The sequence below is a fragment of the Athene noctua genome, chromosome 7 (assembly GCF_965140245.1).
Source record: "Athene noctua chromosome 7, bAthNoc1.hap1.1, whole genome shotgun sequence".
NCBI lineage: Eukaryota > Metazoa > Chordata > Aves > Strigiformes > Strigidae > Athene > Athene noctua.
This window is the reverse complement of record NC_134043.1, coordinates 45,518,809-45,538,944: the sequence shown is the minus strand read 5'-3', so window position 1 is coordinate 45,538,944 and position 20,136 is coordinate 45,518,809. Positions and strand designations below refer to the sequence as shown.

Sequence of the window (20,136 nt, the reverse complement as noted above, 5' to 3'; positions counted from 1 at the left end):
ACTCTCCGCATACGGCGTATGATGCCATACCTCATGGAGTCAATAACTGGCTCACAAAGGGACTTGGTGAGATTCCGTTTAAAAAACGTTAAATGGTTCGTTGTTATATGCCATTTTATGCGGGGACCTTCCCTCATTTTCCTTTCTTCCAGCTTTTACAAGTATGATTTGAGGACTTTTTTTTTTTTTTCCCTTTTTTTCCCCCCAGTATGATTCTTCTAAGTACCCTAAATGTATTTTAGGGAATTTGTCTTGGAGAGGAACACCAGGTACGAACACTAGGGGACATTTTCAGATGCATGACTGTGGTACTGGATGTAGTTGGAACGGGTGCAGCATTGATTGCAAAGTTTAGACCACTGACTCTAAATCGCCACCCTTAATTTATAAAGTGCAAGTCTCACTGTTTGCAAAGGACTTTTATCCTGTATTGTGCCTAATAGAGACAACAGTCATCACTTCTGGTCAGGGAGAATGGATTCAAGTGCAATATTTGCATCTTTGTGTTGCACCTCTTTAGGATATGCGCTAAATCAGTGTTATCCAGCCTTATAAAACAGCAATCTTATAAAACCTTGTTAAAAACCCTTATCAACCCAATGACTCTTTCAGGCTGACAGATGTGTGTCTTCCTCCAACAAATTTTCATTGGCCCTAAAATGGAGGTGGTAGTTACTGTGAAACGATAGCAATACTGACGTGAGGCCTGAACAGAGGAAAAGGACTTTAACTGTGGCCCCTTGTGTCCTGCAGCATCCCCAGTGACGAAGCTGCTCTCTGTGCTGGGTCTGGGAGCAGCATCCTGAAGGGAGTGGAAGCTGACCTCTATCTCACAGGTAAAAGACTATGTTGCTGTTTCATGATCTTTATAAAAATAGTCACTAGAAAACAGGAAAACTGTACGTTTATGAATAACCTGTACGTTTATGAATTAATATTTTTTTTGTCTCTTTGGTGTAACATCTGCATCAGCCTTCTCAGCTACAGGAGGCAGCTTCCTTTTCTGCCGCTTCAAGGGCAAGAAGAAAGGATGTTTCAGTGCTTCCTCCAGAGTAATGCGCTCGGCTGGGTCGTACTCCAACATCTTCTCAATGAGGTCGAAGAGGTTCCTGTGGTCCGAATTGTGGCAGGTCATGAATTCCTTCAGGAAGACAACAACACGACATGGGGGGTTTTAATATTGGAATTGTACTTAAAGCTGCTCTCCGCAAGCGCCTTTTCCCTCTGCCATCTTACCTTTAGGGGATTACACCAACTGGAGACGTATCTTCCAGCAGAACTGTGTTCATCCCAGTCCAGCCGGCCATGATGGAAATATTCGTGTTTCCTTAAACAAACAGACCAGGGCTCGTTATTCAAAGATTCGCTAGAAGTTTATCAGCACGTTTGTTCTTGGGAACTGATCTGGGACTGTTCCACAAAGGTGGCCAGCTTGTTAAGTACAGCCAAAGGTGCATCCGAGTTTATTAAACTTCTTAAAAAACGTGCTGTTAAGCCAAATCTGAAAATATTTAAACTATAGCGGTCCAGGCACAGAAAATGTAATTACCTGCTTTTCTCTATCATGTGCCTTGGCAAAGGCCCCAGTACTCGCTCCATCATGGCCAGGTGTTCTCTGTCGTCATTGGTCTGGAAGGAAGGCGAGAGAGACATTTTTGTGTGTCCTTAAGAGGAAGTTATCAAGAACCACACTTCATTCTTGACTGTACCCTGCAACTCATTTCAGATTAAGGAAAAAAGAGAGGCTCTAGTCATCTGTTCCCTGAAGGAAGTTACAGTGCACTGAAGTTTCTTTTCCCTGCCTTATCCTTTCTCTTCTTTGTTGATAAGTTTCAGCAATACTGTCAAGATGACAGAATGCAGGTATTTGCTGCATATTTGGTGATAGAGGAAGCTCATCTGTTACTGGTGTGGCTTGTGTGTTACCAATGTTCACAGGGTGATCCTTCCCATCAAGCTGCTGCCACAATGTTTACTGGAAGCAACTTGGAGCACTCTTCTGCTGAGGAAGTTCGTTCCTTTGTGCCTGCAGCTTCTGTTCTCTTCAAGTTGGCATTCCAGAGAAATGCAGCTTCATTTCTGGCACAGACCTTTCCCCTTAGTCCCCACCTCCCTGGAGCATATTTTCACCAAGCTGAGGAGCATTATACACGCTGCATCCTTTGGAGTTTCACAGCTACCTACCTGAAATACCGCGTATCCAAGGTAGTATCCTATGAGGATACATCCTATGCTCCAAACATCGCATGGCTGTGACCACCCCAGCGCTGTGAAAAGATGCAGAAGGTTCACGTGTGTATCAGACTGCAAACACTTCCACAGCTCGAGCGCTCGAGACAGGCGACACAGCTGTGGCAGTTCCGTAGCAGGCAGAAAGTCCTACGCTCAAGAGCAGCCGAACAGATGTCTACTGACCTAGGATCACTTCAGGAGCTCTGTAAGGTCTTGTAGACACCAAAGGGCTGTGATAATCGAAATCATACGTTGCGTTCCCGAAGTCCGCAACTTTGACGTCCGTATTTTTTAGTCTCCGTTCTTCGCATTCCTGAAATGACACACAAGGGGGTGCAAGTGACCAAGTAAACCCAGACCGGAGCCGAGGGGGAGGTAGGGAAGAGGACAGCAACTTACCAGTTCGGGGTTATATTCTTCTCTGTAGTCTGAATTCACAAGTAAAATATTTCCTGGCTTCAGATCTGTATGTGTCAGCTTGTTCAGGTGCAAAACTGCAAGGTAACACACACAGTTAGCAAATTCTGTAAAGAAAATCTAACAAATAAAGCAAAAAAAAAGAAACATACTTACAGTTCACAGATCTGCAGATCTGATAAGCCATCTGTCTGATGTGCTCCAGCGAAAATGGCAAGAAGCAATTCCCTCTAATGAAGTCAAAGGTGCTGAGCCCCAGCAGCTCAAAAACCATGCAGACATGCCCATGGTGCTCAAACCATTCCAACATCTGGACGCAGTGGCTGCAAGAGCAGGAAAATCCATCAATTGCAACAGAAGTGGTAGAACGCTGAGATACATACGGCATACGGCCCAGAAAGCGATGTCACAGAAATCTTAAAAGCCAAAACAAAGTACAGCCGCCCTTGTCTACTCACTGTGTATTGTTGGGATCCAGCGTTTTTAAGTGTTGTAGCACGTGCACTTCTCCATAAGCTGCTTCGGAGTACCCAGGAGCATTTTTTACTATTTTCACAGCTACATGTCTGTCTGCCCTGAAAAGACAAGGTTTTAACAGCGATTAGAACGAGGAGCGGTTTTAACCAAGACTATTCAGTAATTGTCACCATATACATTGTTGATGAGAATGGCAACCTCATCAGAAAAGGGGTTTTTTTAAGTACATACAGACTGAATAGAATCAAGGTTCATCACTGCACAAAACCGACTAAATCTTTAAATTTTGAAAACACACTCCATACCTTATATATCAGTACTATTCTTAAAGGCCCCGTTCACCTCCCCTTTGTGTTTATGTACGCCGGGCTAATCCTGGAGGAGCTTCCACATCCCATGGCCTAACCTGACCATCAGTCAAAAATGACAGGCCACCTTCAGTCATTTCAGTAGTGCAAATGTAACTGAGGTGTCAGATGCCTTCTAGAGCGACGAGAGAGACAATCCAGTTTCATGCTATCTTGCACAGAGCAAAACCGCCATCGAGCACAAAATCCGTCTGTGACCTGTAAGGTGCTCACTGCTGGAACCCAATGGCCCTGCATCGTCACAGATGATCCCTGAAGGTGAGCAACATGACGTCCGAGAGCTTACTCATTATACAGGCCTGGGGTGGTCCAGGCCCCAGGCGTGCCGCCTGGGGGGGTGCAGCTTCGCCCCACATTCTCTAGGCCCCTCCCCACCACAGCCCCCGACCTCTACCAGGCTGGGGGTGTTACTGAATTTGCTATCAACTGAAATTAAATTATGTTTAATTTAATATGAACATAGAATTAAGGGGTATTTTAGTAGAAATTATTTGTTCACATTTATTGCACTTTGTACCAGCAACCGAACGCTACTCTAAAATCCCTGTGCGGCCCCGCACCAAGGCCAGAGTGACTGGTCAAAATTAACCAGTAGGAGCGTTTGGAACCTGGGTAACAAACACAGGTTGATTTATAACCTGATTTATAATGCATACATAGAACTAGAAGAATGCATGTAGCTGTCAGGGTCTAGGATTGATGGGAACCGAGGAAAACCAACTGTAACAGCTTGCGAGTACCGGCCAAGAAACCGTGAACTTAAGCAGAAGCTAATTCCGGCGGGGGGAGATCGCGGCCACCCACCTGTATTACACCCCAGACCCATTTCTAGACATTTCTAGCTTTCACTGCACATAATCAGAAACAGGAGAAGAATATGTGGATGGTTTCCAAGAAATTATATGTTTATGCATGAATACTTAACGAACGTGTATGAGTAAGTTCTACGTAAGATGCATCGTTTTGATGCTTGGTGTGCGCTCTCGGTGAGACGACTCCCCTGCGCACTCGGCCGTCAATAAAGAAGTGTCTGCTTATCTGCTGTTGGTGTCGATAAATTCTTTATTCCGAGTTTTTGGTAACAGGGGGCACCTGCAGAGGACACACCCATCGCCTCGCCCACCACAGTCCTGCACACCCCTCACCTCCCGGTGCTGTACGAGCAGCAACCCCGGTTTGGGAACCGTGGCAGCCTTTCAGAAACACACAGAGCAGCAGATGAGGAAGTAAAGGTAAAACCTGACACAATCCGAAGGCGCCCACTTCAGGACCCGCTCGGTGACAGCATCAGTAAGAAAAATCACCCGTATTTAAGTCAAGACTTACGCTCTGCGATCAATGCATTCCACTACTCTTCCAAAAGTACCTTCACCCAAACTAGCCATAACCTCATCTATAAAGAAAAAAACCTCAGTCACAAAAGTTGCAAGTTACTCGGCTATTAAAAAAACACAAGCAAACAAAAATAAAACCCACAAAAACACTAAGTACTATCCCCGAAGCTATTCTAGACCGTGCTGCTTTAAATTGTAAATACCTAGTTTGAGAGCTGTTATTGGACAGCTCTCGAGGCACATTTACAGGGATCCCATTCTACCACGTTCATTAACTTCATTTACTATGGGGGGGGTGGGGGGGGAGGGAAAGGGAAAAAGAAAAAATAAATATATTTGATTTCTACAGAAAAGAAAAACAATTCCCACCCCCAGACACAGAAAGAAAAGCCTTGCAAAGCCCCTCACATCTTACGCTAAAAGAACTTATCTATCTGAAAAGTTAATAAATTTTGAAGAATGTTCTATACATCTTCCGCTTAGTACGTCTCCGCTCCGACAGATCAGGTGACCCTCCTCATCCTCCTCTACACTCCTTGATCTTTTCCTTCGAGGACTCTTCTGGAACGGCAACAAGATTGTCCAGCCGATCAATAAACCCGAGTGAATTCAGGTCCGAAAACAAAATTCATTCAGCGGGGAGATATTCGGGCATTCAGATACACGCCAGGCCACAGTCAGTTGGCAGGCGCAATTTCAAATTCAGTCCCTGGAAATTCACAGGGCACAGGCTTTATGTTGCAGGAGGAAAACGTGGCAAGGAACAGGTTTTCAGGTGAGATACGCAGAGCGGCAAGGCAGCAAAAAATTACAACACAGTTGTTTTTCTTTTAAAAGATGGGTTCACTGAATCTTACTTGAGGATTTCAGTGACCGTATTGTTTTTGGAAGTGAACGATTTAATACTTCCCTATCTAATCTCTCTAAAAACCCCCAAGCAAACAAAAAAACCCAGCCGTGTGGCCAAACTAAGCCGCCCACGGAACAAGGCTCGGGCACAGAACGCGCCGGCTGCACGGAGCGGGGCGCGCAGGGGCGCCCCGGCCACCCGACCTGCCCGCGCCCGTGGGCACGGCCCGGCAAGGGACGAGGGCCGGGCCGCCGGCCGGCCGCCCTCGCCCCGCCGACAGCAGCAGCCGGCCTCCCGGCCCCGCCCCGCCCGCCCGCCCCCGGCGCCGCCCCTCCGCTGCCGGCCGCCGGGGCCGCAGTGAGCACGCGCCGCCCCTCCTGCCGCCCCACCTCCGCGGCTCGGGAGGGCCCCGCCGCGCTCTCCGGCACCCGGCGCTCGCTCCGGCGCTCCATCGCTGCTGCCGCGGCCGGGCTCGGCGCCGCGACTGGCGGCCCGCGGCCCGCCGCCAAAAGGCGTTGCTAGGAGCCCGCCCGGAGCGCGGCGACGCGTCACAGAGGCACGCCCGGGCGTCGCGACGCGGGCGAAGGCCTCGCGACGCCCCGCAGGCCCCGGCGAGCTGCTGGGCCGAGCCGCTGCCGCGTCGGAACCTCTGCGGGGGGTGCCCGGCGGCGAGGGGGCCCCTAAGGCCGTCAGCCTTTCCGAGAGGGAAAACAGATGTGTTTTAAACGCTAGGACGCAATCCTGTCCCATAGGATCGCCCTCAATGTACAGCTTGGGGTAAAAAAGGGGCTAAAGTTAATGTATCCTCCAAAGAGCAAATTGCGTGGTGTCCCTGTGCGGCGGGCGGAGGAAGCAAGCAGCCGATTCAACGTGAAGGACTGAGCAAGCTTCAGCTTTATTGAAAGACATCACCCCTTATACAAGCCTCTGCAATAACCATGCCTACTCCTCACAGATCTATTGGACACATGTAACAGGCTACATTATAATGTCCCGGCCCCTTGTGGCATCTCAGATCTGTCACAGCATCGTCCCTCTTCTGGCCTGCCTTTGTTTCCTCAGGTTGTTTTTACCATCAAGGCCATTGTGTACCTCAGTTTCTCTCTTTGTTAACATAACAGTCCTTTGCTAGGCATAACTGTACCCGGGGTTTTTTCCTCTGTTTACCTCAGGCGGCTGTGACCAGCTCCTGCAGAGACCCATGGCCTTGCTCTCTGCAAGCCGTTCTCCAACAATTGCCCCTTTTTTCTTTTTGTGCAGGCTGCACAAGCATAAATTCACTAATATTTGTCATCATACAACTATATGCTATTTTAATAATTACTACAATCAATAGTGCTATTCCTAAGCACCGCAATCCTTCTTGTAACAGACCTTGCAGCCATAGGGACAGACCAAACACAGACTGTAACCATTTGTCTCAAGGACTGACAACCACTGGTGTTTTTTGTAAACGTTGCTTCATCCATGGTAATTGGTTTGAATTAATCGACTGTGGTCGGATAGATTAAAACAACACATCCCATCAAAATCTTTACATCCATGCCCCTGGGCAAGTAAAAGAAAGTCTATGGCAGCTCGACTCTGTAACACAGCGCGCCTTAAACTGTCGAAGGTACCTTATCGAGTACAAAGCACCCCACATACTGTCGAAGAGCAATCACATGAAAGCAAACAAACTAGGATTGGTTCTATACTACTGTCCACAAGCCTTCACGCCCTCTACGGTTGGTCCCGTTACGGTGTTCACACGCAGTTCTTCTGTTAGGCAAACATCTTATTTCCCACAGCCCAGCATCCTTATTTCTTTGCTACTCACGCAGTTTCTCATCCTCTCGGCCTTGCCGCTGTTCTTCCCAACAGCTACAGCCTGATTACAGTGATGCCCTCAGTCTGGATCACTCATAACATGTCCGCTGTTTCCCAGGCATTCCACAGATCCCCCTTTTTGTTTTTGAGTGATCCAGACCCCTTTTATTGTTCAGTCCATCGTTCTCATAAAACACTTCCACACGCAACACCATTAAAAGGATGACAATGACAATTTAAACTGGTATTCCATGTAAATACAAAAAAACATCTAATAATTGGTAACCTTTTAGTCAAATCATTATTAAACCCTCTTCCTTCTTCAAGATGTAAATTCATTGTATAAACATCACTACAAAACCTAGTGCTATTCACCGGTACTGCTGAAGGAGTCACATCTTGCCATCTCAGCCAGATTGTCTGATTATACCAACCATAATGACCAGTACAAATGCCATACCAAACAGGTCTGGGATGGGTCGGCAGCAGTTGCTAAGCCCAGGCAAAATGCCTACTGTCTGATTGATCTTTCCCTGCCACCTTGGCACAACTCTGCAGTTTCTTATCTATCTTACGAGGCCTGTTCTTCATCAGAGCTTAGCTGTTTGTCAGGAGCTGTGTGAGGCCGATGCCTTCCAGCCCTCCCCTTTCTCTGTTTTGCTGCGGCACCTGCAAGACTTGTTTGAGAGCTGTATCAGTTAAGGGTTAGACAAACTTCAAAACGCAGCATACTTAGAATAGTTCTAATTAAAAAGAGTAGACTAATTTCACTATCCATATTTAAGGGATATGACTAAATAGTACAAAAATAAACAGTAAGGAAAATACGGTACTAACATTCAGATCCGCAATCGCTGGGGAACCCTGGATGCAGCGAGAATTCAGAGTGCCCTTCCTCACAAACTGGAAACCCTACGTGATGCGTCCATCCGTAGGTGAGGCATCCAGCGTCGCTGCAAGCAGGTCCAGCCTTTAAAGCAACAGGCCAAAATAACGGGCAACTTTCTCTGAGCGGAAACATCTGATTTCATCCTCCTGTTGGGTTCCACCTGGAGCCTGGCCAGTACTCCAGGGGGAAAACCAAGGGAGTTTCTAAATAAGGTTAAATACTTGAGCTCTTAATTCTTAATATTACTAAACAAAGAAAGTGGAATACACACATTCTTACAGCATCTTATCCTTATTAATAACTATATTTTATCTAAACTACATTTGGCACAAGTGACTAGTAAACCTATATATCTCACTAAGGAGTTGCAATTACTGTTAGCATTTTCTCTTAAAAGAATTGGCAACTGTAGTGTAGTTTGTCCTGTTGCAGTAGCAAACATTACTCAGACATTCTGCTTAAAAGATCAGTCAAAGAGACCGCAAACTGTCAGCACAGGGGCACCCACAGCTGGATCCCGAGTGCTGGCTGCCTCTCACCCTCAGCTGTGGTTGCACACACCCTGTCGGTGACCATTGGAGATGAGACCTGTGCAGACACCAGCATCACCTCTTCCCCAGGTTATTAAAGGAACTGGTCCTTCCCAGTTACCCCTTTCTAGGGTTTTGTTAACACTTGAGCTTTGCTCTGGACTTCTTGTCGATCTGGTATCTGTGATGAAAAAACGACACAATACTGGTGGCACCTGTAACACAGGGGAGATGTTTAAAAGGTTTGAAGAGATGGAGTCTGTCTGGTATTCGGGGTAAGTTGCAGTGATGTTTTTAGCTTGATAAAAAAACCGTTTTTGTGTTGCTCTGGCATTCTGGTGGAAAAAATGCATGCGTTTTACAGCAGAGCAAATGGTTGACCTGGAGCCAAGATCTCTCCCCCCTTTTGTTTTTGCAAAAGCACTTTCAAGGTTTAGCGTGTTCTTTCTACGATGGCTTGTCCCCTGGGGGAATGCAGTGTACTTGCGATGCTTGTTACCTGTACGGTGAAGATCTTGGTTTGCTTTCTCTGTAAGTACTTTGGGTGATGTCAGTGAAGGATCTTTTCACAAAATACCAAATAAGCTATGCAGATCATCATGAGTTAGGCCCACGACGGCTGTATCCAACGTATGGCTCCTAACAGTGTCTGTAACTCTTTTAAAGACTTAATAACAGTTTTAAGTTGTTGCAGGACAATACACACAGGCGATTCGGTTTACAAGGTGAGTGTTAGTGTCAGGGTGGGTTTCAGGGTGGGTTGTGCTACAGTGGCGATTAAGACAAATTTGCTCCAATGTGAGTTCCTCATTGAGTCATACACTTATGACCCCAAAATGCAATAGGGGTTTTTAATATAAATGGATGAATACTTGTTACCCAATTTTCTGGGCCTCTTATATGAAGGAGATCCTTGCTTTAAATTGCTACAGCATGACACCAACCCTGAAAAGCATTTGAGGTACCAGGGCTAACAGCCAATCTGCTCACAGATATTATGGTCACATCTGCACCGGTATCTAAAATGCCTGTCAGCTCGACAGATTTTTTAGCTTTAACGAGAGTACAATTTTACCAGAAGTTAACCTTGTGTTACTGTTTCAGTCCAAAAATATTTAAAGGGTACCTGCTGATCCAAATCCTGAGTAATTGCAGCTTCTTTAACAACCTGAACAATTTTTTACTTTTTTGTTACAGAACACAGGGGTACAGACCATAATTTTGATTTTTCTCTTCCTAATCAGCATCTACAACCCCTGGTAAAACAAACAACCCCTGTAAGGTTGCAGATGATTTTTTAACAGTATTTTCATTAGGCAGATGGTTCAGAGGTGCACTCTCCCCGCAGAGTATGCACCTAAATTCAAAACAACAATCAACACAGAATGACTGCCTCCTGCTGGAGGAGGTATTTCACCTGGAACACTGAGAACACTGAGCCCGAACCAACCGCCGCACCGATGCCCCAGCGGGCGGGCACTAGGACCCTGCAGTTCCTGGCCGGCCGCTTCCCTGGCCGGAGAAACACACACGGGCACACACACACACACACACACACACACACACGGGCACACAGAGGAGCTCCTGACACTCATCACTCACATCGGAGAGTGACAGCTATCACCAATACGAGGACTCCGTTAAGAACACTAAGCCTGTGCCGCATCCCCCTGCCGCTTTTGGCGGGGGGTGCCGAGAGCGCGGTGCCGGGCTCAGCCGCAGGCGGCCGCTCCGCGGGGGGGTCGGGGAGGCCCCGGGCCGCCGCCGCCAGCTCCGAATGTTAAACATCGAGATCTACACGCTCGGTTTTCCAGGTAGAGTGCCGTGCCGGCGTGAATGACGGTTTTTCTTAAAAGTGTTAGCCAATTTTTATGGGGCCAGTCGATATCCCTGAGCCATCGCCTCCAGTACAGCTGGTGTAGTCTGAGTTTTTGCAGCCCGTCCTTATTAATGCTTCTCTCTAAATCTTGAATAACAGAAAAATGCCGTTTTTCCCAACATGGCTGGCGACTCTGCTCATAGCTTACAGGAGTAAGAATTTTTCTTGCCATGTCCATATTCCCTTGCGCCAAGGTTTTTTTTCGCCTCACTTTTACCTACGGATCACTCTCAGTTAAGGGAGGACACAGACCAGACAGTTCAGATTCTTTTTCAGGATTTACAGCATCAGGGTCTAAAAGATTATCACACCATTCTGCTTCTTCAAACAATAAATTTGGCTCTTTAAAGTGTCCCTTAGCCTTGCCCAGACCAATCAGCGCGGCTAAGTTTTTTATCGGACTTACTCCCCGCTTTTCTAAAAAGCAAAAAGTCTTAGGGCTACCTCTTGTTCCTTGTTCCTGCCTGGGCAGACTTCTTTTAATTCCTTTCCTGTATCGCAGCTTGACGACCTTCAGGAATATCCGATCAGTAGCTAACGACCAGTGCTGGCTTTTCCTAGGTTTCCCCAAATTCAGCCTTCATTATATAATTCCTTATGGCCTTTCCCGGTTATACGGCTGCGGCCGATTCCTCAGTAGCCCCCTCGGTTCGCAGTACCCCCTGAAGCAATATTGTGGATCCGCTGCTCCAATGTCAGACTTACAAATCCCGGCGCTTCAGGGGACGGCACACGTCTACTGCACCAGGCAGCGACCTTATCGCCTTCCTGCTCCGAAAATCCGTTCCGCCGCTTCCCGGGTTCCGTTCGGTGGAAAAGCAGGGTTCGGGTAACCCTGTTCGGCGCGCCACTTGCGGCGGGCGGAGGAAGCAAGCAGCCGATTCAATGTGAAGGACAGAGCAAGCTTCAGCTTTATTGAAAGAAATCACCCCTTATATAAGCGCTCTACAATAACCATGCCTACTCCTCACAGATCTATTGGACACATGTAACAGGCTACATTATAATGTCCCGGCCCCTTGTGGCATTTCAGATCTGTCACAGCATCTTCCCTCTTCTGGCCCGCCTTTTTTTCCCCAGGTGGTTTTTACCATCAAGGCCATTGTTTACCTCAGTTTCTCTCTTTGTTAACATAACAGTCCTTTGTTAGGCATAACTGTACCCGGGGTTTTTTCCTCTGTTTACCTCAGGCGGCTGTGACCAGCTCCTGCAGAGAACCACGGCCTTGCTCTCGGCAAGCCGTTCTCCAACATCCCTGTGTTTCACACATTTCACATAACAGACTTCTTTTTGCATAGGGAAAAAATGGGCCAGAAATTGTTTCCAGTTGAGCGCTAGGTGTCAGCATTTTAAATTACCGATTCCTTTGCACTGTCGGAAAGTTTACCGTTTGTCCTTCCTTCTGCGTGGCGGTAGTGTCAGCGTGGCAGTCAAACGTGCAGTTGCACGCTTCTGTCTACTTTCTCTTACCACCAGTCATATGGCAAAGAGCACAGAGCTAAAATAATTAAATCCTTTACCTGACTGAGTTATTAGGGTAAAATGTATTAAGTCTGCAGCATGGGCTAGGAGCTTTAAGTAACACTTCCTACACAATATAGCAACTTTGTCCCAGAGAGGGTACTGATTAACTTGACTCATTAATGCCTCAGTTATCTGTATCCCGCATACCTTTGCCTTCCTCTTCAGTAAGTTCTCCTCTTTATTTTGAGAGGGAAGTCTCAGAACAGGAAATACTGGTCTGAAACAGACTGCAGGTCAGATGGACCCGGACCTCCCAAGGATTACAAGGCACATATATGAGAACGAACTTTGCGAAGTGATGCTGAGTCCCAAGAGGACTGCGGGAATGGTGGGAGTTGGATGCAGGAACTGTGGGTACTCTCCTGTCCAGGTCTTTCATGCACAGCTGGAACTGGAAATATACCCTCTCGCCTCTACATATTATAGAGTCTCCGTGGAAATGAGTTGACTTTTTCCTGCTTTATGAAAACAAACTGATGCAAAAATACATGTTTGAAATTACAACACGGAAGAGTAGAACATTCTGCTTTTCCCAGTATACTCAAGGTGGAGAACTGCTTTTCTGATGCATACAAATCACTCTTTTTTCCCTGCTGGAGTCAGGTTATTTTATGCTTACTATACCAAGTGACTTGAGCATAGGATCAGCAATATACATACATGCACCCAAACACACGCATAAGTATGCATGTATTTTATGCTTCCTCTTGACAAGTCAATATTCAGATACCTCTCTACTTTCTTGCAGATTTTCTTGAGTCCAACAACATTTGGTGTCAAGTAAGACCAAACGCTACCTAGTTTTGGTCAACAGCTATGTAAAGACACCAACACTCTTTCATACCAGAAGTGCTGTGCCAGAGGCAGAAGCGATTGTTTCCGATCTACCTGCTGGGGAGGCTGAAGAGGTTACCATTCCCACACAGCAGCGCAAGAGCAAGCACTCCTCTAAACACGGTCTTTAATCCTCTAGGAGAGAAAGGTTTCGTCTACGACACTGCTCTCGCCTAAGGGAAAACACTGCACATCTTAGTCAGTTTTCTAAAAACCAGTAAAGTTAGAATTTACACGAGAAAGTTTCAGAAAACCGGGAGTATGAAATCGTAGAAAAGGACATTGTTTCAACATAGTATCGCTAAGAAAGATAAGGCAGAAAACAAAAGATTGGGGGCGGAAAAAATGTATTTTTAAAAGTCTTGTTTTACAAGTATTAAAAGCAATGTTTAAAAATCAAAATACTAGAAGATACTCTGGAAAAACTGACTTCTAAAGCACAAGACTTTTCTGTGACAACTCCCAAACAATGTCACAACTCCTGAAAATCCTGCATTCAAAGGATTCAAAAGGAACAAAGGTACGATCCAGCTCAAGTAACCCTCTTTAATGGCACTTCAAACTCCATAATCCAGCAGTCCATCTGACCAGTCTCTAAAGAATGCGTCGAGGCACTCTGTGGCTACAGAGCAAAAGGGTTGGCATGAACCGACACATCTTTAATGCGAACCTCATTGAGAGGTCGGTAGGTTTTCTCATTCACAGGCAGCTTCTCCAGCTCATCCAGGGTCTCCAAGCCATCAATAACTCTGGAAGAAAAGCAGAAATGCTGGGAATCTCCTAATAATGATTTAGATTTCACAGCTGAGATATCTCAAAGCAGTTTACAGTGAAGTATCACAGGGCAAAGACTTTGCAAGCAAATGGTACAAGTAAGACTGCCAAAACATTATATATGGCATATATTTTGAAAGGAAATATTAAGCACCCGTGACAGATTCTGCTGAAAAGCACAAACAATTCCCACTGACCTGACAGTATCATAGTTTACACCAGCCGTAGCTGTATAAAGACCCTGGCTGCACTTCCTGGCAGGCAGGACCGACCAATCATACCGTAGGTTTCAGTAGCAGCAAGCTGCTCTCCATACCAAAACTTCACTGTGAATGACGGAAATCCGATGGCCGGAAAATCCATTTCCAAATGTGAAACTATCATTTCTAACCTTCTGACTCAAAGACAAGATTGGACCGAATCATAAATAACTGTGTAAATCTAGTGGTACAAACATGCTTAAGCTTTCGGATCTCCTGTCAGGCTGAAGAAGTGGCAAGAGAGATTGTTGTAATAAACCTCTTATTTTTTTTGTTTAAGTAACTAGCTCTGGTAAACCTTGATAGTTTATTTCCCAGTAACGGACTTGGCAGAAAACACCTTGTGCTGTTCACAGTTCAGTTCAGTCACATTCATCAACGCTTTGAATCTAGGACGCCGGGACTGCAGGCCAGCAGGGGCTGCATGTGCTGTCCTGCTGATTCTGCAACTGCAGCTGGAGTATCTTAAACCTGCCACAGAAAACCTGGCAAAGTTCCCCTGTCAGAGCCTCTACTCTTTTCTAACAAGTCTAAAACACCTACTGTCAATCACACTTCTAAACAACTCAGAAATGAAGGGAACACCTGTATTTAGATGCCTATAAACAATACATTTGATAGAAAATTGTATTTTCACATTTCAATAGTTTCCTTTGAATATTTTACTCCATTTAATAAAGGCAACTTTTTCTCAGCAGATTCACTTGTACAGTAGAGACTTTTTAACAAGCAAAAGAAAAGACTACCATGATTTTGAGATAGAAAAAGCAGAATCTGAAAGACTCAAAAATCGAACATTTGCTTTAAGGATCCATTATCAGTAGTGTCTATTAAGAATGTTTTAAATAATGATGCATCTTAAACAAGCTCTGTGGTTTTTATCTGACCAACAGACAGTTCCACCTAAACAGAAGTACAATCATCAGTACCACACCCATTGCCAGATTCAGTCCCAGATCAGATTCTTGTTTCTCAGTAAACCCTACAACCATGTATCCAGTTGTTCTGGAGTTTGCTGAAAATCAGGCTGCAGCCCTTTGGCCATGGATGAAAAGGCAAGCTGGAATAACTGAGGGGGGGGGGGGGGTGTGGAGGCAGAGAAGAAGAAAAAGAATGGTCCATTATTGAGGTAATTTTTAATATCCTTATTCCCTGCAGTGAAGAAGGGAGTGGCATTTTCGAGCAACTAATTCTGGTGACAGTGCAAGAGCATACATTTACATATATACAGCCAATATTTTAAACAGGTTTAGAACCAGAAGCTTCTAAATTTGCATTGCATGTGCCCTGAAATATTCAGATCCTCCACACGCTATGGTACGGTGGCTTGCAGTCGGATCACTTACTTTCCAAACACAGTGTACTTCATGTCTAGGTGCGGTTGCTTGCCGTAAGTGATGAAGAACTGTGATCCATTGGTATTTGGGCCATTGTTTGCCATTGAAACTACCCCACGGACACTGTGCTGAAAGAAGGGAAAAACCTCAACATGGATACACATGTGTAGAAGCAGGGCTTTAGCCTGCACGAAGTGCTCTGTGACCTAGTACTCTGCTTCAATACCATTATCAGGAAAAAAATCTCGACTGCAAATATATTCCAACACAGTCCATAATTAGCTCCTCAAAATTGCCCTTACAATGAAAAATTACTTCTTTCCCTTCAGAACATGAAAAGCACTTACAAATTCTTTCTACTTCTGTTCTTGGTGACGAAAACCCTCAAACTTAACTTGCCAAGTACAGAAATGCCTGTTCCCCTTCTAACAAGAAGCTTTCTATCCCTTTATTGCAGGATTAGACTTTGCTTCACAGTTAATAGAAAGGTATTTAATACAGTACAACACAATGCTGAGCGTTCTCCAATCCGTAAGGAAAATCCGTATGAAAATAACCGCATATTGCGAGCACAGAAATACCTTCAGGTATTCGCTGAATTCGTCTTCAAACTTCTTGCCCCAGATGCTGTTACCTCCTTTCCCAGTGCCTGACAAAGAAGCACCACAATACACTACTGGATTTTCAGACTGAAAATTCTAGAAATAATGTACTGTTATAACATTTTACAACAAAGACCACAGATAGCCTGTAATTCATTTGAGGCAGGGATCAGGTGCTCGTGTCTTGTTACTCAGCAGAGACATAACTCTAAATAAGGGACATCTATTAAGTAGCAGAACAAGGCACTGACATATCCTCAAATTAAATTCAGTATGAGTACAAACCCGAAGTTGAATCGGATTTTCCCCCAAACAGTTGACGCTGTCTGGGACATTTCCCCCAAATGCTTTAAAGGCAGTGTAGCCTTTCAGGCAGAAATCAGAGAAACCACAATAGCAACTGCTACCCGTTCCACCTCTGGTGAGCCAGCAGAACCATCATATTTAGTGGAAACAGCTGGAAAAGTCTGTAGAATGCTTTACTACTGCATGTTTATTTAGAACTAGGGTAATGGCTGCTCCTCTGTAAACTCATCACAGAAAGCTAATCTCCCCATAAAACCCTCTGTCAACAAAACAATAATTCTTATATTTTACTTTTACTTTGTTTACATTTTGGTTTTAAACTTTCATACTTAGAATTTCCTTTTATTTATATTTTATTTTCCTATAGAGAGACCCGAACAGAAGAATTTACCTAATGGATCTCCTGTCTGAACCATGAAGCCCTTTATATTCCGGTGAAATATGCATCCATTGTAGTAGTTACTAGCACAAAGAGCCAGGAAATTCTAAGGAAGTGAAACACACCACATTAACAAACAATTCAGAAACAAATATCCTCTCACTAAAATGACAGCACTGGCAAGACCAAGTCTAACCCTTTTGCCTCTGCTTTGCGTGGTGACCACCTGAATTCCAATTGCCACAGAACAGTCATAAGCAAATTATAGTTAATGTGCCCCTTTGACAGTGTCACAAAGGATTTTAAATAAAGCTTACAGCACAAGGCTGTCTGACTTGAGGAACAAACAAGAAGCCTAAGACATGCTCAGAAGCATCACTCTCATTCAACATTTTGTAAATGTCAATTTTGTAATCAACAACTTCATGCCTCAGTTTTATTAGTTAAAAGGTCAATTATTTGAATTTAAGCTTAAGTTTATTGCAGAAAGGAAAACCTGGGGCCTCTGACAAACTGGGAGCGATTGTCACTCTCTTAAAACCAAATCTCTGCAAGTGTGAGCAAACCCAGGGAAACTGGGGAATCCCAGGCCATGTGCCGTATTTCCCCATAAGGGCAAAGGGCACTTTGGGAGATGCTGGAACTTGAAGAGAAGTGGCCCTTGGCTAAACTTCATCTGGTGAGAAACGGGCAGCAAAGCTCTAGGCAGTATGACACAGTGCACGATTTCCACAAGTGGCATAGGCACTGTACCGGCTTAAAATATTAGTATTCTGTTACGTGAAAAGATGAATTGCAAAAGCCACTTCACCTCCTCTACAGTCTTCACTATTTCTACTGCTTTGTTCTGACACTAGGCAATCCCGCTTCTGTTACTTGACTTACTTCGCAGGTCTTTGGTGTCCGCTCACAGAACAGTTCAATTTTAATATCGCCTACGTCAGTATGCAGCGTGACAGCCTGGGCAAGAGGCAGAAAATAATAATGAAATCAGCAACGAAATACTAACAGACTCAGTTTGATGTCCTAGCACCACCAAGAACATACGCAAACGTTACATGCATATAAACACTGTTCCGCTATTTGGCCACAGGCAAGGCTACTGTCAGAAACCTTCCTCTTCCTCGTTTCCAGTGAAATGACCAGAAAGCACTTGGTCTCATTTAGTTTCAGGACACATCAAGTTCAGCACAGGAATGCAGCAGCTCTGTTTCACGCTGTTACACTCCAGAGATACATTAATCATTTGCAAACTGCACCTGCACAGTCACTGCATTGCAAAGTTGAAGAATCGAGGTTTTCTCCATTTCAGGTGATAGTGTGGCACACACACCTCACTGCTTTACAGTCAGAGGAACAACTGATGTGTGTTAGTTGCCAGAAGCCTTTTGAGTGATAAGGCTAGTTCTGAATGGCACCACATAAAATCTGCCTTCACAAACAAGCAAATCTGCACAATGACACACTTTTCTTAAGAATTTATAAATAACCTTCACAAAATTTAAAATGGCAGCTACCCATCCACCTAAGCAAATATATCTCTATAGGCCAAATATATCACAGTACTCCTATGGAAAGTGCTAAACTATGCAAAAAAAAAAAAAAAGATACTGTGGGTTTATACTCGGGAGAAGCGTACAAGAAAAATCAGCATCATGCCGATACTGGCATACTTTCCCAGAAGTATACGAGTGAAGAAGTGAAGATAGTAGTCTACAATGTCCATGAAGATGCTCTAAGAGGTGTATGGACAGTTTAAGACACACGGTCTTACCTTCGTTTCCTGATTTGCAAAAACTGTAAATGCCTGCAAGTGTAGGTTACATACACTCAAGCAGGACTGTGTGTTTGCGACCTGAACAATGCTTCCATGGTAAAAGAAACCAAACTGGATTACCAAATATTGGCCAAAGTAGGATTAAAATTTAGGCTCTGAGAACTGAAGGTCTAATTATATTTTAGACCAATGTAACCTGTCCTATTTTCCTTTCTACAATATCTCGTTAGAAGTCTGAAATGAAAACCTAAACTTTTCATTACCAGTTCTTCACAGCAGAATAAAATGCGTATTCCTTTGAGATGCAGAGCAGATATTCAGTTTCCACTAGATGACCATTTCAGGAAGAATTAAAATATATAGAAAGGGCTATTGTTCTCACCATGTCTGCTTATTCAAAAGCTGAGGTAGATCGTCTACAGCAATTTTCTGCAAAGAAAACATATGAACATATGAAACCCGTTGGGCTTTTTCCTAACAGTCCACAGTTCTTTTTGATTCTGAAATATCTGTGTGGTCCTATGCTTTTAAAGCACACAGTTTTACAGTGCCATTCAAGCGACTCTGTGGATAAACATTTTATTGCAATTTACTTGTAACTATGCAGCATGTAAAGAACTAGAAAGGAGCAGAACAAAATAACGTAGAAAGAGGGGTGGGGGCAAAAAACCCTCTCCTAGGATGAAGGTCTATACGAAGCAATCTCAGCTTTTCCAAAGAGTATTTTTTTATAAATGACCGAAATTAACAGAGAAAAGCCACATGCCAGTTCCTAAAGGGAGGTGTGATTCGGAGCCACCTTCTGACAGCTGCCAGTATCTGCAACAGACAGCTACCTGCGTTCGAGCACCGGATCAGACTGCCTTTATCGTAGTAGTAGTTTCAAATAACAGCCTTTGGAAGGATGACGATAAACCGCAGTTCTGTGGAAATCAAGAGCTTTAGAGGCCACTCTGTTCGGCGTGTGCTGCCCTCCCTGGGCAGCCCCCAGGTTCGGCGAGGCCTCAGGCAGGCGCCGGCGGACCCGCCCGCCGCGGCCCGGCCCCTCACCCCGGCTACTGCCTGCCAGGGTGGCGGGCCGCCAGGACGAGCACCGGGCCGCCAGGACGAGCACCGGGCCGACAGGACGAGCACCGGGCCGCCAGGACGAGCACCGCGGCGCTGTGCACCCGCCGGTTAAGCCTCCCAAGGGACGAGCGCGCTCCCCGCAACCCAGCGGCCCTCGGCTCCCACCTGACCAGCGATGGCTCGGAGCTACCGCTCCTTTCCTGCCGATGCGAGGTACTTGCTCCGACGGCCTACGCGCACGGCACGCCGGCTCCGCTCGCTCGCCCCGCTGCTGCAGGGCGCGGCCCGGCTCCTCCACCGGCGAGCGACCCACCCAGGACGCCCGCCATCCCCGCGGCCGCCAGCTCGGCCTTCCCGCGCCGCCCCGGCGCCCTCCCCCTCGCCTGGCCCCACGGAGGCCTCGCACAAACCTGCCGAGGCTGGACGCGGGCCCGGCGCCGGCCGCCGGGAAACGGCTCTCCGGCTCCCCTCGGGCGGGCAGGAAGGGGCC

General features: G+C 45.7%; 2 protein-coding genes across 2 annotated transcripts; both read right to left on the bottom strand.

The window, feature by feature from the left end:
- Positions 1-442: 442 nt before the first annotated feature.
- LOC141962699 (dual specificity protein kinase CLK1-like) lies at positions 443-6,130 on the bottom strand. Its single transcript, XM_074911067.1, has 11 exons — positions 6,068-6,130; positions 5,299-5,389; positions 4,821-4,887; positions 3,108-3,224; positions 2,806-2,972; positions 2,632-2,726; positions 2,416-2,545; positions 2,185-2,267; positions 1,550-1,629; positions 1,237-1,327; positions 443-1,141 (listed from the first exon to the last, which is right to left on the bottom strand). The coding sequence occupies exons 1-11, from the start codon at positions 6,128-6,130 to the stop codon at positions 932-934; spliced, it is 1,194 nt and encodes a 397-aa protein (XP_074767168.1). The 3' UTR covers positions 443-931.
- Positions 6,131-13,475: 7,345 nt separating this feature from the next.
- LOC141962698 (peptidyl-prolyl cis-trans isomerase-like 3) lies at positions 13,476-18,527 on the bottom strand. Its single transcript, XM_074911066.1, has 6 exons — positions 18,426-18,527; positions 17,687-17,761; positions 16,814-16,907; positions 16,096-16,163; positions 15,524-15,642; positions 13,476-13,892 (listed from the first exon to the last, which is right to left on the bottom strand). Exons 1-6 carry the CDS (start codon positions 18,525-18,527, stop codon positions 13,766-13,768), a joined length of 585 nt encoding a protein of 194 aa, XP_074767167.1. The 3' UTR covers positions 13,476-13,765.
- Between the last annotated feature and the right edge of the window lie 1,609 nt (positions 18,528-20,136).

Excerpts from the sequence above, each read along its gene's own strand:
- LOC141962699 (XM_074911067.1), bottom strand. The coding sequence starts at position 6,130 with ATGGAGCGCCGGAGCGAGCGCCGGGTGCCGGAGAGCGCGGCGGGGCCC. Across the intron at positions 3,225-4,820 it reads GAATGCATTGATCGCAGAGC|GGCAGACAGACATGTAGCTG; the intron begins GTAAGTCTTGAC and ends TTGTCTTTTCAG. Across the intron at positions 2,973-3,107 it reads CTGGATCCCAACAATACACA|CCACTGCGTCCAGATGTTGG; the intron begins GTGAGTAGACAA and ends CTGCTCTTGCAG.
- LOC141962698 (XM_074911066.1), bottom strand. The coding sequence starts at position 18,527 with ATGGACATTGTAGACTACTATCTTCACTTCTTCACTCGTATACTTCTG. Across the intron at positions 17,762-18,425 it reads TTCTTGTACGCTTCTCCCGA|GCTGTCACGCTGCATACTGA; the intron begins GTATAAACCCAC and ends CCTCTTGCCCAG. Across the intron at positions 13,893-15,523 it reads AAGTACACTGTGTTTGGAAA|AGTTATTGATGGCTTGGAGA; the intron begins GTAAGTGATCCG and ends CTTTTCTTCCAG.